The sequence below is a fragment of the Arachis stenosperma genome, chromosome 4 (genome assembly GCF_014773155.1).
Source record: "Arachis stenosperma cultivar V10309 chromosome 4, arast.V10309.gnm1.PFL2, whole genome shotgun sequence".
NCBI lineage: Eukaryota > Viridiplantae > Streptophyta > Magnoliopsida > Fabales > Fabaceae > Arachis > Arachis stenosperma.
In genome coordinates this window covers 4716051-4731403 of record NC_080380.1, presented here as the reverse complement: position 1 = coordinate 4731403, position 15353 = coordinate 4716051, and the positions used below count along the sequence as shown (strand labels likewise).

General features: G+C 35.2%; 1 protein-coding gene and 2 long non-coding RNA genes across 3 annotated transcripts; 2 read left to right on the top strand and 1 right to left on the bottom strand.

The window, feature by feature from the left end:
• The first annotated feature begins 345 nt into the window (after positions 1-345).
• LOC130976039 (uncharacterized) lies at positions 346-1606 on the top strand. Its single transcript, XR_009084545.1, has 3 exons — positions 346-494; positions 559-620; positions 1530-1606. It is a non-coding gene; the product is annotated as an uncharacterized LOC130976039 (long non-coding RNA).
• An 8-nt stretch (positions 1607-1614) lies between these two features.
• Positions 1615-3977, top strand: LOC130976040 (uncharacterized). The gene is made up of 4 exons (XR_009084546.1): positions 1615-1626; positions 1732-1846; positions 3368-3409; positions 3948-3977. It is a non-coding gene; the product is annotated as an uncharacterized LOC130976040 (long non-coding RNA).
• Positions 3978-12626: 8649 nt separating this feature from the next.
• Positions 12627-13894, bottom strand: LOC130974440 (F-box/kelch-repeat protein At3g23880-like). Its single transcript, XM_057899328.1, has one exon. The coding sequence runs from the start codon at positions 13845-13847 to the stop codon at positions 12627-12629; it is 1221 nt and encodes a 406-aa protein (XP_057755311.1). The 5' UTR covers positions 13848-13894.
• Positions 13895-15353: the final 1459 nt, after the last annotated feature.

Genomic DNA, 15353 nt, shown 5'->3' with positions numbered 1-15353 from the left:
TTTGTTCCCCTTTCAATTTCCTCCAGAAGAACTCACCCCCACGAGACACTTCGCGCATAGCAAACCCTCTTCCCTCCAGAAGCACACCGTTTCGCCATTCTCACCTTCGCACATAACCCCCACACGAAAGAGGGAAGAAATCTGAAAGGGAGAACGGGAAGAAGAAGAAAAGTGAGGGAAGGAAGAAAGGACGACGCCGGCTAAGGCTCCGCCGCCGTCGTTGTCGAGCGCCAGTGAGAGAGAGAGAGCTCGAGGAAAAGAGAAAACGCGATGGAGGAGAGAAGAAGGGGGTGCTCCGTCGCCACTGAGCTCCATCGCCGTTGCTAGGGCTTTGTTGCCATCGCCGTTCTGCCACCGTCGGGCTGCTGTGCTGCACCGAGGAGCTCAAAGGGATGTTTCGCCACCGTCGTGCTTTGTCGCCAAGTTGTTGCGTTGCCGCTCATCTCTTCTTCACCGTCGCTGCTCATCACCAGCGTCGTATCCTCTGTCACCAGGTAAACATTCTCTGTTCTGTATCCTCCATTTCTCGCTCATTCTCTAACTCGCTCTCACTTTCAGTTCGAAAGTGGGTATGGTTTGATAGTGATGATGAACTGCAACGGCTAATTAAGATAGAGAAGGTATGTATCAATTTTCAATTGGTTCTGTGAATTTTTGGGGGTTTTGGGTTCGAATTTTAGGTTTTCAATTAGTTTAGCATCTTAAGAAAAAATTAGTGAAAAGAACAGGTTTCACACTGAAATATTTTGATTTATGTCTTGGTTCATACGCATTCCTTGAACATAGTGGTTGCTTTCAATTTCTAGCTTCAAGCTATATTCCTCTCTGATGCTTTTCAAATGCTTTTTTGGTTATTTTCATAGATGCTTTGAATTTTAGTGATAAGCCAATTAAAATGTGTCAAAAAATAACAGCAAATGGGAAAAAGGAAAAACTGGTCCTAGAATGTAATACTGTTATTTGATGAAACACACTGGAAATAGAAGTTTTATTAGCCGAGTTTTGAGTCAATTATATTACATATGGATAAAAACAGCTGTATAAATTCTTATGTAGCTTCTCATTCTTGTTGCAATTAAACGGCCATTCCTTACAAAAAGAATGCAATGTATTATTATTTAATTACGTATCCAGAGAAAATAATAATTTTGCAGAAATTCCGTTAAAATTAAAGGGTTACTATAAAACTAATGATGTGGAATGAAAAAGTAGGAAGAATTGGATGGAAATATTTATCTGTGCTGCTGCAGTCTCTAGCCTGTTATCCACTCTCCTAAAATTATTGATTCTGAGTACTCAGGCCCTTGCTAATTAATAACATGGTAGGGTAGGGTTCCACTGCAACTTTCCTCTATTCCCCCTGTATTGTCGTTTCTTTTAAATACTATATGTAGTTAGTTAGTCCTTTATGGAAGACATGCATAACTTCCACCAAAGCTTCCAGAAATTTGATTCCTTGCCTACGATTACTACTATAGTACTAATTGTCAAGCATTTTTTGTTTTTTATTAATTTCTTTTTCTCCAAAGCGAGCTTGATGCAGCTGCCACCAAGCTGCAGAAGGTTTATAAGAGTTACCGTACCAGAAGAACTTGGCAGATTGTGCTGGTGGTGGGAGGAACTATGGTTAGTTTTTCATGAAAACATGCCTTTTTTTGTTGGTGCGCCCTAGGTGTTTGATTAAATTCTATCTTATACATGTAAATAATTAAATGTTTTTGAATGATGAAGGTGGAAGGCATTGGATTTTGCTGCTCTTAAAAGGAGTTCAGTTTCATTCTTTGATGTGGAGAAACAAGAATCTGCTGTGTCAAGGTGGGCAAGGGCAAGAACAAGAGCAGCTAAGGTATGTTTTTTTCCAATTCATCATGATTAAATTCCAATATAAAAATCAGGCTGCAACTAACCCAACCAACAACACTAACTTCATCTAGTTCTCTTCTTAATCTTAATTAATTTGATGTGATGTTTCCTTATTATATATAGTTCTACGTTCCTAGTAATCTTAGTAGAAAGTAATTAGCTGAAGTTGCTGATTATTTGTTGAAAAGTGGTAGTTAATTACTGCACTCACCTAACTACATCAGCTTATAACTTTCGAGAGGTAAAATATCTATAAGGTATTGATGCTTTATTTGAATGTATTGATTTTTGTTTATCTATATAAAGACTTGTTTTTGTTTTTGAATGTTGGATGATCTGTTTTGTTATGGTAAGAAATATGCATGCTGAGATAGAGATAGGAAGCCTGCACGTTTTGTTAATAATGTTGCTGGTTTGATTTATGAGCTTATTGATTGTGTGCTCCTTCGGGTGATTTTGCACTTGAGTTTGATGAAATGCACAATAGGCTTATATGTAAAATCCAAGTTTGTTAGAATGCAGAATTTGTTGAAAGGCTAAAAGCCAAGTTTCATGATTGAATTAATTGATGATACATGCTAATAATTATTTGAGATGATGCTGGTCTATTTGTTATATATGATGCAGTAAATTGATGATAATATATGTGAATTGTTTGAGTGATTTGTGGCTGGATTGCTATGTTGAGTAATGCAGAAATTGTTGATTTCATATACGCTTAAATGTAAAAGACAAAAATGGTGATTTATTAATCCGGAACACTTGGAGCTGATTTAATCTTTTCAATAAGTTACAATAGGTAAAATAAAGTTTGAATGCAAGGTTAGAGTGAGTGAAAAGCTAGGAATCAATTTTTGACCTCTCAAAACCCGAGGTTACATGTTGCAGAATTATGCAGTTTCGGGCAGCAATTTGTGAACAAAACTGGGAGCAATCTAGCCACTCAAAATGAGTAAAATTATTTTTCTATGAATCCTTAAGATGTCTAAATTATTTTTCTATGCACTTCTCTTTGCTAGAATTCCTATTTTTTTGCACTTTTGAATTTGTGTCTGGATTTGTGCATCTGTTTATCTTTGTCTATTACCCGTTTATCTGTTTATCTTTTCTCCTCTGCTTTCTCGCAAGACCCTTCATCATACCCTATCATCCTGGTGCTAGCTTCTGTTCCTGATGTTGCCATCACTAATCCAGTGTGCTGATACATGTGTAAAATTCCCCCTGTATCTGTGATTTCCCTTAGCATTGTATTCAGTTTTGTTTTGAATTTTGAAATAGAAAACTAATTATGATTTTATGTATTATTCCTGACATTTTCTTTTTGTTCAATAATTTTCTGTTTGATGATGAGTTCTCACACTTCCCACCTTCACAAGCTAAGCTAAATTGATATACATTGATATCACCGGGTCTTTCACCCTTCTGATTAATTTTTTTTTTTTTACTTTGGGTCCCTAACTTTAATTATTTAACCATTTTTCTTGTTCTTATTCTTCTTTTTCAGGCAGCTAACCTCCGTGAAAGGTTCGAGCAACACAGACACGTGGTTCGTTTCTCATCCAACATTGTATATTTTCTGTTTGATGATGAGTTCTCACACTTCCCACCTTCACAAGCTAAGCTAAATTGATATACATTGATATCACCGGGTCTTTCACCCTTCTGATTAATTTTTTTTTTTTACTTTGGGTCCCTAACTTTAATTATTTAACCATTTTTCTTGTTCTTATTCTTTTTTTTCAGGCAGCTAACCTCCGTGAAAGGTTCGAGCAACACAGACACGTGGTTCGTTTCTCATCCAACATTGTATTCTTTTTAATTAGTGCTAAATTAAGACTTGAATATGTTGCATTTGACTACTTCCTACTACAATACTTTTATTTTGTTATAGTGCGTATTCTTAATTTGTATGTGTTGAATTATGAAATTGAAGTGATCATGTGACTAACAGGATTTGTTAAATGGCATTTGTGCTTCCAAGAAAAGCAATGTTCGATTTAAAATAAATGACATTTGTGCTTCCCAGCTTCATTTGCAATTGCATTTTGCCATAGCCATTGCTTACTCTCCTTTATTTGGTGAAGCTTTCATGGCCCAAGACATTGTCAATAAGTGGTTCAATATCAATGTGCAAACTGATAACTTTCAAGCAGTGATGATGTTGATGATGATGTCCTTTATCAAGGTAATTGACCATTTTTCACATGGCTTCAATGCAATCTAGACTCTAGAATTGGGATTCTTAGCTTTCATTAAAAGATTGTTTTTTATTACTTTTTAAATGGCTAGACTAGTTAATTATACGTATATCTTTTCAATAATACAACCTCAATTCTGTTAGCTTTTGTGAGCAATGTTCTTTTCTTTTCTTTCTTTGTTTATCTGATTTACCCTTAGTTTGTTTTCTTGTATTTTTAATCTTTAATCTGATACTTGCAATTGGAACATGTGCTTCATTTGTTGCTCTTGCCAGGCCTACTTTTCAGAATTCATTCGGTTCTATGATTTTGTTTTCTTCATGTGTCGCGAGAATGGTCAAAAGAATATTTGTAAGTAGCCCCGGTCATTTCCTTCAACATAATCTTGTATTGATTGCGTATGGTGGTGAATCAGTATGCAAATCCTTACTTTCTTTTTGAATTATGATAATTTGCAGCTGTAAGAACTGCTTGGAAATTAGTTCTTGCTGGAAATGAACAAGGGAATGAACACTGATAAAATTGTTAAGGCCAAGATTTTTCTTGATGTGATGAAGATCACATGAAAAAGATGTGTTAAGAAGAATTTGAAGGTGCTTCAGAATTTTTTTTTTAGTCATTATGCCAAGATTAACGATTTTCTGTTTGTTAAATTCTTTTTGGATATAGAGTGCAAACTTTGCATTTTAATTAATATGTGATACAAGTTTCATGTGACTTAAATTATCCTAAGTTATATTTTGATTGTTAATTGCTTCTTAAGATTATGTCTTTGAATTGTGTAAGGATAATTTTTATTATTTAAAAAAATTATTTAGTATAATTATGTGTTAATTTTATTTATAATATTTAACTCATTTAATTAAAATATAAATTATATATGTAATAATATTTAAATATTATGTTGTATAAAAATTATTAGAATATATATATATAAAAATTAAAAAAAATAATGAGAGACCTAAGGCTACACTTATATAGAGTAGCTATGGTTATACAGAAAATTAAAAAAAAGAGGGACCTAGGGCTACGCTTATAAAAAGTAGCTATGGTATACAATGTGGCTACACTTTACAAGTGATGCAGTAGCGTTGAAAAGCGTAGCCTATTCTGGAAGAATGAAAGCTGAAAAGCGTAGCCTTTGGTCCTGGACAGCATCACTTGAAAAGCGTAGCCTATTCCCAAAAGTCAAAAGCGTAGCCCTTGGTGCAGAAAAGCGTAGCCTTTGAGAATAGGCAACGGGCGAATAGGAATTACTCCAAAAAGCGTAGCCGTAGCCCAAAAAGCGTAGCCGTAGCCTAAGGCATCATTTTTTTCACTTTTGGCTACACTTTTCAAGTGTACCTGAATGGGTGTTTTTCTTGTAGTGATTGTAACGACCCAACTTCTAGCATGTCATGACCAATTCTAACCGCCAGGCACTTCTTCACGGCTTTTCTTAGAGATTCTAGACCTTATATTAAATATATACATATGAACCTGTAGCGCTAGTTGATATCGCGTGTCAGATATATAGATATAACAAAATATATAATAATTAAATAGATAATATATACATGATGCATAGAAAATACAAAAAACATAGTAATATCATACAAATATGTCCGAAGGCTCATTCAGTACATTATGATTCACATTCGGTTATGTCGTTGCCTATTTATGAAAATATTTACAGACTTTATATTTATACTAATAGGCCTCGACTCATAAGAGTCACTCTAGTCTAGGGATGGCAACGGATCCCCATGGGGGCGGGAACATGCCTCCCGCCCCCGACTCCATTATCTGTCCTCGTCCCCGTCCCGTCTCCGTCATGAGTAACGGAGACCCGTATCCGTGGGGACTTGAATATCCGCGGATATCCGTGAATTTTTAAAATAAAATTAAAAAAATTGAAAAAAAAAGCCTTAATTGTCATTACAAACATAATTTTCAGTCTTAAAAGACTTAAACAACAATTAGCAACAAATATAGGCTCCATTCAAACAACTAAACATTCATAACATAACTAAACATATCCAAATACTAAACATATTTATCACATTTTAAGAGAAGCCTTTCATCATGCATGGTAAATTCCAATTTTTTTACCTCCTACATCAAAAAGAAGAAAACAATTAAAAGTTAAAATTATAGAATAAATCAACAATAACATCCCAAGAATCATATAAAATTCCAAGGATCACAAAAATAAAATCTCAACAATCACAGAAAATTCCAAGAATCACAGAAATACAATCACAGCAATCATAGAAAATCTCAGGAATCAAGAAATAAAATCCCAGAAATCAGAATCACAAATCACATAAATAAAAAAATCACAGAAAATACAGAAATAGAATAGTAGAAATCACAAAAATTGCATAAATTAGTTAAATAGAATCTCAGAAATCACAGAAAACTCCAAAAATCATAGAAATAAATTAGCAAAAATCACAAAAAATTTCATGAATCCAAAAATAAAACAACAAAAATCAGAAATCACATAAATAGAATAATAGAAATCAGAAAATCACAAGAATCACATAACTCAGAGAAATAAAATCTTAAAAATCAAGTAAAATTCCAAAATCACATAAATAAAAGAAGCATAAATCACAAAAAGTGTAAGGAATCAATAAATCAGAGGCTGACTTACCAGCAAAGAGCCTCTGACGCGGCGGAGACGGCGACGCTTCTGCCTCGACTGGGTTTGGCGGCGGCGACGACTTCTCTTCAGTTGGGTGGGGACAGCAACGACGACTTCTCTTCGGCTAGGTGAGGCGGCAACGACGACGCTGTCTTTAGTTGAGTGTCAGATAGCGAGGACGACACTCTCTTCGACTAAGAACAGGCGTGCTGAGCGGTGAGGAGAGGAGGTTGCAGAAGACGTAGTGAGGAGGTAGGAGGTGGCGACGGCGGTGGTGACTGGTGAGAGGAGAGGGTTTGAATTTCAGAGAGGGGAGAAGAGAGAACAGTGAGAGAGAACGGTGGAAGTTAGGGATTAAGGTTTTGAAATTTTGAAACTTATATATATCACAGGGGTATTTAAGTAATTTTATATAAATAGGGATTAAACGGGTTCCCACGGGACGGGGACCTCTATCCATGCCTCCGCTCCGTATAATAAACGGGTCCCTGCCCTCCGTCTCCGCAGGTACAAAACTGTCCCCATATCTGCTCCCCAGTGGGTAAATCTCCGCGGATACCTGCCCCGCTGGGGATTTTTGCCATCCTTACTCTAGTATGGGACTCATTCTAATTTGTTTACCTAGGTATCTACAAAATCACCTAACCCTTTAAAAGTCTATTCAGAGCGAGGGCAAAGACTACTACTACTACTACTGGTCATCGATCCCAGGTAGCTAAAGAAACACAGAAGTACTGTGTAGAAGTAAGAGAAGTCGCTCTGACCCTTCGGTAATGCTACTGCTACTCTTTAGTCCCAAGACTGAAAATTCAAAGAAGATCTCGCCGGTTTGCATCTGTGGAATAAGGAAGTAAGGGGTGAGAACCTAAGGTTTCCAGCAGGGTACTACACAGAAAAACCTAAGGGGTTTCGCAGTCTAGGTCTAACACTTCGCGCTGTTAGGTCGGTAAGTCACAAAAACAAGTACAAGCACAAGTATATAGTAGAATAGTAACCAAGTAAAGAATACAAGAAGCGGAGACAAAATACAAACACAGGTATAAGTGAGCAATTACAAACATAGAGAATGCAGCAACCAAGTATGATGCATGCCTTGTCCTATGCAGGCCATGAGCTCATGCATCGGTTGACTTCCCGCAACCCGACGTTACCTAGAAACTAGTCCTAGATATGGTTTCCCAATTGCGTCCGTCTGTGCATACATGTCGATGTGGTTAAGTATACCACCAGTCCGTGACAACAGGCAGTCGTCGCAAAACCTGACGCCATAATATACGCACAAAGGGGAAACGTAGTTTTAGCAGTTAGTGGGTAAATACCCGCCTCCAAACAACCTTTAGCATATTGGGGTTTATAGTTCTTTTTCCGCGGCACATCTCAATAAACTTTATCTCTAAGGGACTTCTCTACCCTTCTTTTTTAAATAAAATTTGTGCCCGATCCTTTCTTAAAATATCTCAGCCTTGTCACATATTTTACTATTTTGCCCTTGGTATTTTTGTACATTTCCAATTTTACCACTTTTGTACATAACTTCGTTTTTCTAGTTTTCTTTAGGCTTTTAGTGACGCTTTCACCACTAGTATTATTACTTCATCATTTTCCTAAAAGACCTTCTTATCCTTCATTAAGTCAATTAGTAATTTTTAATTTGACTTTATGCCTAAAATTATTAATATGCCCCTAAACATTCTAGTTTTACCGTTTAACCTGATTTAGCGTCAAAATGTTACCGAGTTAATCCTAATATTTTTCTATGACTAAATTATTCATAATACTTTTAATTAAAGCAATTCTACCCTTAGAGATCTAAAAGATCATTTTACCCTTTATTAATTTATTTACTTATTCTGGTTACCACTTTTTACCATTTTAATTCTTTTTTTTAAAGCCTTTATTTAGGCATAAAACTTTATTGTAATTATAATTTGACCCAATTAATTTATATAATTACTATTTTACCCCTAGTAATACTAAGTTTAGAATTTTATTTATTTTTTATTTAAATTATATTTTCACTCTTTTTTTACCCAAAAATGACTCTTTTTTAATTTTACACATTTGTTCCATAGGATTAAAATCAGTTTTTTAACCAATTTTTAACTCTTATACACGTGACTTTTATGATTATTTAGTAGCTGGATTTTTAGGGGTGCATTTTTTCATTTTTATCCACTTTTAGTGACTTTTAAGACTTGAAACTTAAACTCCAAGTGCTCCAAATAATTTGAGTGATTTCATACAATTTCCAGAAACAAATAAGCTTCATACATCACTCAAATAATATTCCAAAACAGAGAAGCATAATTGAATTTTCAGAATTAAGAATCAAGCACAAAATCACCACAAAGTGGCTCATATAAACACTAAAAACAAGCACAAACATACTCTAACTAATCCTAACCCTTACCTCTTATATAATTCAGTTATTAAACCTTTCATACACTGCAAAATGTGAATACAAGAGCAGAAGCACAACTGATGATGGTGCAACTTCATTTTTGGCCAAAAGTGTCGCAAAAATGTCGAAATTCAACCACTTTGAGCTCGAATCTTTCTAACTCCTTAGGCGTGCTCCATGGTGCTTCAAGAGGAGTTCTCTATACATGGAGGAGAGTAAGAATTCATCATGGCTACTATTTTTTAAAATAAAAAAAGAAAAGAGGAAGAACAATGGTTTACTTAGCTGAAATTTCGATATAAATGCAAGAATTAGCAAAGACGGGCAAAAGTTTGTGTTTGTATGGTTTGAGTCCTTAAAGGAGTATTCCCAAGATTTAGTGGCAATAATTAATGGCTACTATTTATTCTTAAAGGAGTAAATCATGAATGGATGACTAATAAAAATTTTGAGACACATTTAGTTAGATAAAAATTATTTTGACCACTGATTCTGAGATTTTTGGTTACTAGAGTTTTTCTCGACGCACACAAAACCATTATTAAAAGTGAATTTTCGACTCAAAAAGTCTCTAATGAAGAAAATAAACCAATGGTAAGTTAATATTTATTATTTACTAGTCGAACTTGACTTAAGGAGATTAATTACCCTCATAAAGTCAATTTTGACCATGTTAATGGCCTTTTTCTTTTTAATTTTTATTTTTTCCTTTTTTTAATTTTCATTTTTTTTTACCATTGGGTCGACCTCACTATTTCTTATTGGGCCGTGATTCGAGATTTTGCGAAATAAATTTTAAAATAGCCAGAAAAGCCTGTTTACCAAAAATCGGGTTCTTACAGAAATTACTCTGCTTCTTTCTCAACCTCATCCTACAATGAATAATCAATCTTCCAATTTAGCTCAGAATTTAACCAATCTCTATCACGTCCATCCAAGTAAAAATACAACATCAGTCTTGGTTATCCCTGTTATAATGTTATAACAGGAAACAACAATCATTCATGGAATAGTCACTATGGCCTGTCTGTGCCTTCTTCGGTAGTTCCATTTGCGCCTTCTTCCGACATTTTTGTCTATATTCTGTTTCAGCAGTCATATCTGCATTATGTTTCAGCAGTTCAATCTGCACTCTGTTTTAGCAATTCCATCTGCACTATTATTGCACTCCACGCGCCCTCTTTCTAACTGCGTTGCACGCACCCTCTCTTATTGCACTCTACGTGTCCTCTTTTATTGCGCTCTATGCGCCCTTTGAAGACCACTCTTATTGCGCCATACGCGCTCTCTGAAGATCAATCTTATCATGCTATACGCTCTTTTTTTTAAGATCGTTGCTCTTTCTCTCTCTCAAGTACAATATCTTCTTTTATATTTTTGTCGTCGGCAGCTCTAGCTCTGCCGCACGCATCTCCCTCTACGTCACAATGTCAGACGTGTCTTCCTCAACAATTTCATTGAAATTTATCCGGATTATTGACGTCTTTCATCCACCAGCTTGCGGAGGCGTATTAAACTACTCTTCCACCTCAGCCCATGACAACAAGAAAGAAGTCTCGTGGCCCACAAATTCAGCCCAACAGAATATAGAAATTCAGTTACAATTTTAGTATTTATTATTTTATCTTATCTTATATTTATCTTATCTTATATTTATTTTATATCTATTTGTTCTTATTTTATCTTTATTTACTTTTATCTTTTATAGGTCAATACTCTATGTATATATTTAATATTATCTTCATAATTTACAATTCAATTTAATTCAATTAATCAACAATCACTAAAATTTTTTTCTTTTTTTCTTATTCTTTTACGATTTTATTATATGTATATTTTATTATTTTAAATTAATGGACGCTCAAAAACTTGAAACAATTTGATGGTTTTATCAAATTTTTAAACTTTTTTATTAATTTGACTTTTTATCCATTGATCTAATGGCCGGATACCTGATCGAATCGGCCAACTTAGGTCAATCCTCAGACCATGTTTAATTGAAAACAATGCTCTCTAAGCAATACCCGCCTAATCTACTAAATTTTGTACAAACATTTGACAAGGTTTTGGATATCAAAAAATCATATTAAATAGGATAAATATTTTTTTCAACCTCTAACTTTTCTTTATAAGACATAATGCTTTTTAATTATTCTTAAATTTTAATTAATTTCTCATTTTTTTTCTATCTTTTTCTTTTATTTTCTCTTTTTTTTTCTCTCTTTTTCTTTTTTTTTTGGCTAATCACAATTATCTCCATCACCATTATCATCGAACTTCACTTTTATCATCATTATCGCTGTACCACCATCACTGAACTAACCTCTCTTTTCTTCTTCCATTTTCTTTCCTCTTTCTCCTTTTCTTCTCTTTTCTTCTTCCATTGCGCCATCTTTAAAACTACCATCTTCTCCTTCTGTTTCGCCACTAACAACCACCACCATTGTGGTAATTCCTTTTTCCTCCTCTTTTCCTTTTCGTCCTCACCCAACCTCCCTCAATAACTCGTCCTTGTCTCTCTCAAGCTCACGAAACCATAGCTCATCATCAGCACCACTTATCCGCATCAAATCTCTGGTGGAGTCTAACTTCTCTTTCTCCAAAGATTTCAACTATGCCAAGCGCGCTCATCGCCTAACCTCAAATCTTCCCACCATCATCACCAAGATCCTCGCCCTGATCGTCTTTCAAGCCGCCACTGCTAACAACTTTCCTTTCGTTGACTGATGTTGTCTTGAGTGTTGAGTCTTTTGTTCCTGTCTTGTCCTTCGCAAGCGCAACCAGTAGTTGGCGCTACTACTTCACTCTGATAAGAGTCTCACGTGACATCTGGTGAGACATTTAAGTTTGTCGTCGAGGTATTCCGCTTGATCTCAAATCTTGTCTTCTTGTATATATAAAGTGTATGTTAAATTGTTAATGATGTATAAATTATTAGTTTTATTGATATTTTTAAGATTAATGCAAAAAGCGATTTAAGGTTGTGGAAATAGGGAATGATGATAATAGGTCTGAAAAAGAGGAAAAACAGGACGGAAAAAAGAAGGAGAATTTTTAGTCCTTACAACTATTTGGAGTTGACACCTGACATTATCAATTGACACCTCAAATTTAACTTGACACGTCAGATGGACAACCATTTGTCAACCAATAGCAAAGCTCGTTCAATCCATTTTTGTTAATAGGTGAGAACTTAATAAAATTTAAAAATAATTAAGGTGCACTATGTCTTATAGAAAAAATGTCAATAGTCAAAAATGATATTTACCTTATTAACTAACTAAAAAGTATAAATAACTTTAAGAAGTAATCTTGAAACTTGTTATAAAAACTGAAAATCCATAAAATTTAACTTAAACACAGTTTGTAGTAACAATAATTCTCTCATGCAGTACAAAATTGTTAACTACATGATGAAATGTACTACAACAACCATGATTTGCAACTGCATAACATAAAACAAAAGAGAAGAAACAACAAATTGTTTCCTTTATTCTGAATCAGCAAAACGATTATTAAGAACCTGACATAAGACTCAAGAAGGTGACATCAAAGTCTCAGTATAAGCAGCTGCAAGCATGGAACCTCTGAATAACCCAATCCCAGCAGCTTTAAAAGACCCGCCATTTCTGGTACTGTAAACACTCAACATTCCCAAATATGCCAACAAAATCTCATCTCCTTCCTCAGAAACCCAAATCGGAGCCATGTGAAAGCTGAAAATTTCAGGAAGCACGTTCGCATAAGGGATCCTGAACATCAAAGTCCAAGAACCAGCATGCCCATATTCCTTCATGACGAAGTAGTCAGCAACCATGTCTCGTTCCGCCACGATGCACAAGCACCCCTTTAACACGGCGGAGCGCAACCATCTAACCTCTATATCGGGTCTTCCTTCAACGGGAGTAATAATCAGTGTTTGATACTGCTCCGTCGCCAAATCAAGAGAAAGGACACGAACCACAGCCAAGTTGTTTGCATCACACGCCAACCAATTAAGAGTACCATTCACGAATTTCCCTGAACTGTCTTTCACCACCAAGCCTGCAAATCCATGGATCTGTCTCCAAGAATCGGTACCCAAGGTATAAACAAAGTTATCGAATTGGTAATCATTACAATTCGCAGCAAGACGAATGTTTGACAAGTCCAAGGTTGCCACCACCTTGTAACTGTCACCGATATGATTGTAGCCGAAGCCGTACACAAGGCCGCCGTCAGCCGCAGCGACAGGTGGAAGTTCCTTGAACTTTCCGGTGGAAGGGTTCCAAACGATGGGCCAGCTTGGATTCGTGGCCATGCAGATCATGCCGTCACAAGAGCCGCACAGGAACTTCGTCCTGCTCTCCAAGCAGGGGAACTTGTTACGCGCGGGGGCGGCGGTGGCTACGGACCCGTCTAACACGGAGGAGATGGAGTAGTCTCTGAGGTACGGTTGTGACTCGTTGTTGATCCGTAAGGTTTTGAAGGTTACAAGGAAGCGGTTGCGGTTGTGGTTGGGGTCCGAAGCTGAGGCTCGGAGATGGTCCTTGGCGAACTGAGGATCGGAGATGAACTCGTTCCAAGACTTGCATGTGGACTTGAAACGGAGGAGGGACTTCACCGGCAGATTCAGGAGGATTTTGGCTACGATATCGAAGGGAATGTTCGGCAGTGGGCGGTGGTCGGAAATGGAAGAGGAGGAGCTCAGGTGGCGTTTGCTGGTTGGTGGTTGGTCCTCATCATCAGTGGTGGTGGTCGTCGTTGTGTCCTCCATGAGTGGATCGGAGTACGGTTGCTCCCGGAAAAACTGTGACCGTTGTCGGAGCCACCGTGCAAGTGTGCTATGATTTTTGTTTCTCACTTCTTCTCATATATATAATAGAGAAAGTCTATAGTCACTTAACATGAAAAGAAAAGTAAGTAAATTAGATAAAATTTTACACGATTGAAAATATTAATAATGATTAATTGATATCTACAAATTATAAAAATTTGCTGGTAGTTAAAAATAGTAAATTTTGTGATTTGTAGTTATTAATTAATTATTATAAATATTTTTAATAATGTGAAATTTTATTAATGGTATGAAATTACTTACTTTTCTTTTGTTAGTTAAGTATTGGCTAAATTTTAATAAAGATGTTGATCCTCTAAACTTTCATATAATAAAATGAAAATTTTGGGAGTCCGTCAAATTTTAGTAATTTTGATTATTATTTTGCTAGTATAAATATTAAAGTGTCTTTAATAAATAAATGCAATTAATTTATAGGTGTAAATTTTAAAAAAATATTAGTGTAAATTATATTAATTTATGTATGTAAACTTTTAATAAAGATATATATAAATTATTTTTTATATGTGCAAATACCTGCAAATATATGTGCATATTATTGCTAGCTAAATACTAGTTTAAAATAATAATATTTATTGGTTACGTAGTATTAGTTATAATAAAAATGATTATACTACGTGTATACTAAAATCAGCTATTAAAGTCAATAACTAGTATAAAATACATATTGGAATATAAATACATATTGAAAATAAATTAAACTACATATATTTATACATAAATACATTGATAGTTGATTTTAGTGGCTGATTTTAATATCCAAATAGTATTCTACAATAAAAATTCAATTTAAAAAGGGAAAATATAAAGAACCAATTAATGGTGTATTCAACTAGTAAAAAAAAAAAATCAATTAAAAAAATTCAAAAAAATTAATCTAATTTCACTCACATTTCATTCACAGTAAAAAAAAAAGTAACCACACAAATTCTTGTTCCTCTTTCCCAAAGCAGCACACCTTATCCCCCCTCCCAGAGCTACCGCATGCCGCGCCTCCCTCTTCTAGATTCGCCGCACGCCTTATTCTTCTTTCCCAGAATCGTTGCACACGGTGGCCCCTCTCCTAAAGTCGTTGCACGTCGTCGCACTCTCTCCCAGAACCACTGCACATTGCGCCCCCCTCTTGCAAAGGAAAGGAAGCAACGTCGCACCACAATCTCCTTCCACCGGACACCGCCCCCTTTCTCGCAAAATCTAAATGCACCAAGGTCTTTTGGTCACGTTTCTGGTTTTGGATAAATCTTTTTACTATTTTTTTTTTATGTTTCTTTCTCTTAGTTTTGGAATATTTCTTTTTCTTGTGATTTGAATGTTTTTTTTTTGATTTTGTATATTTTTTTAATAGTTTTAGATATTTTTTTAATTTTTAAATATTTTTTTAATATTTTGTTGAATGTCTTGTTTTATTAGATTTTAAAAATTTAA

Excerpts from the sequence above, each read along its gene's own strand:
- LOC130974440 (XM_057899328.1), bottom strand. The coding sequence starts at position 13,847 with ATGGAGGACACAACGACGACCACCACCACTGATGATGAGGACCAACCA.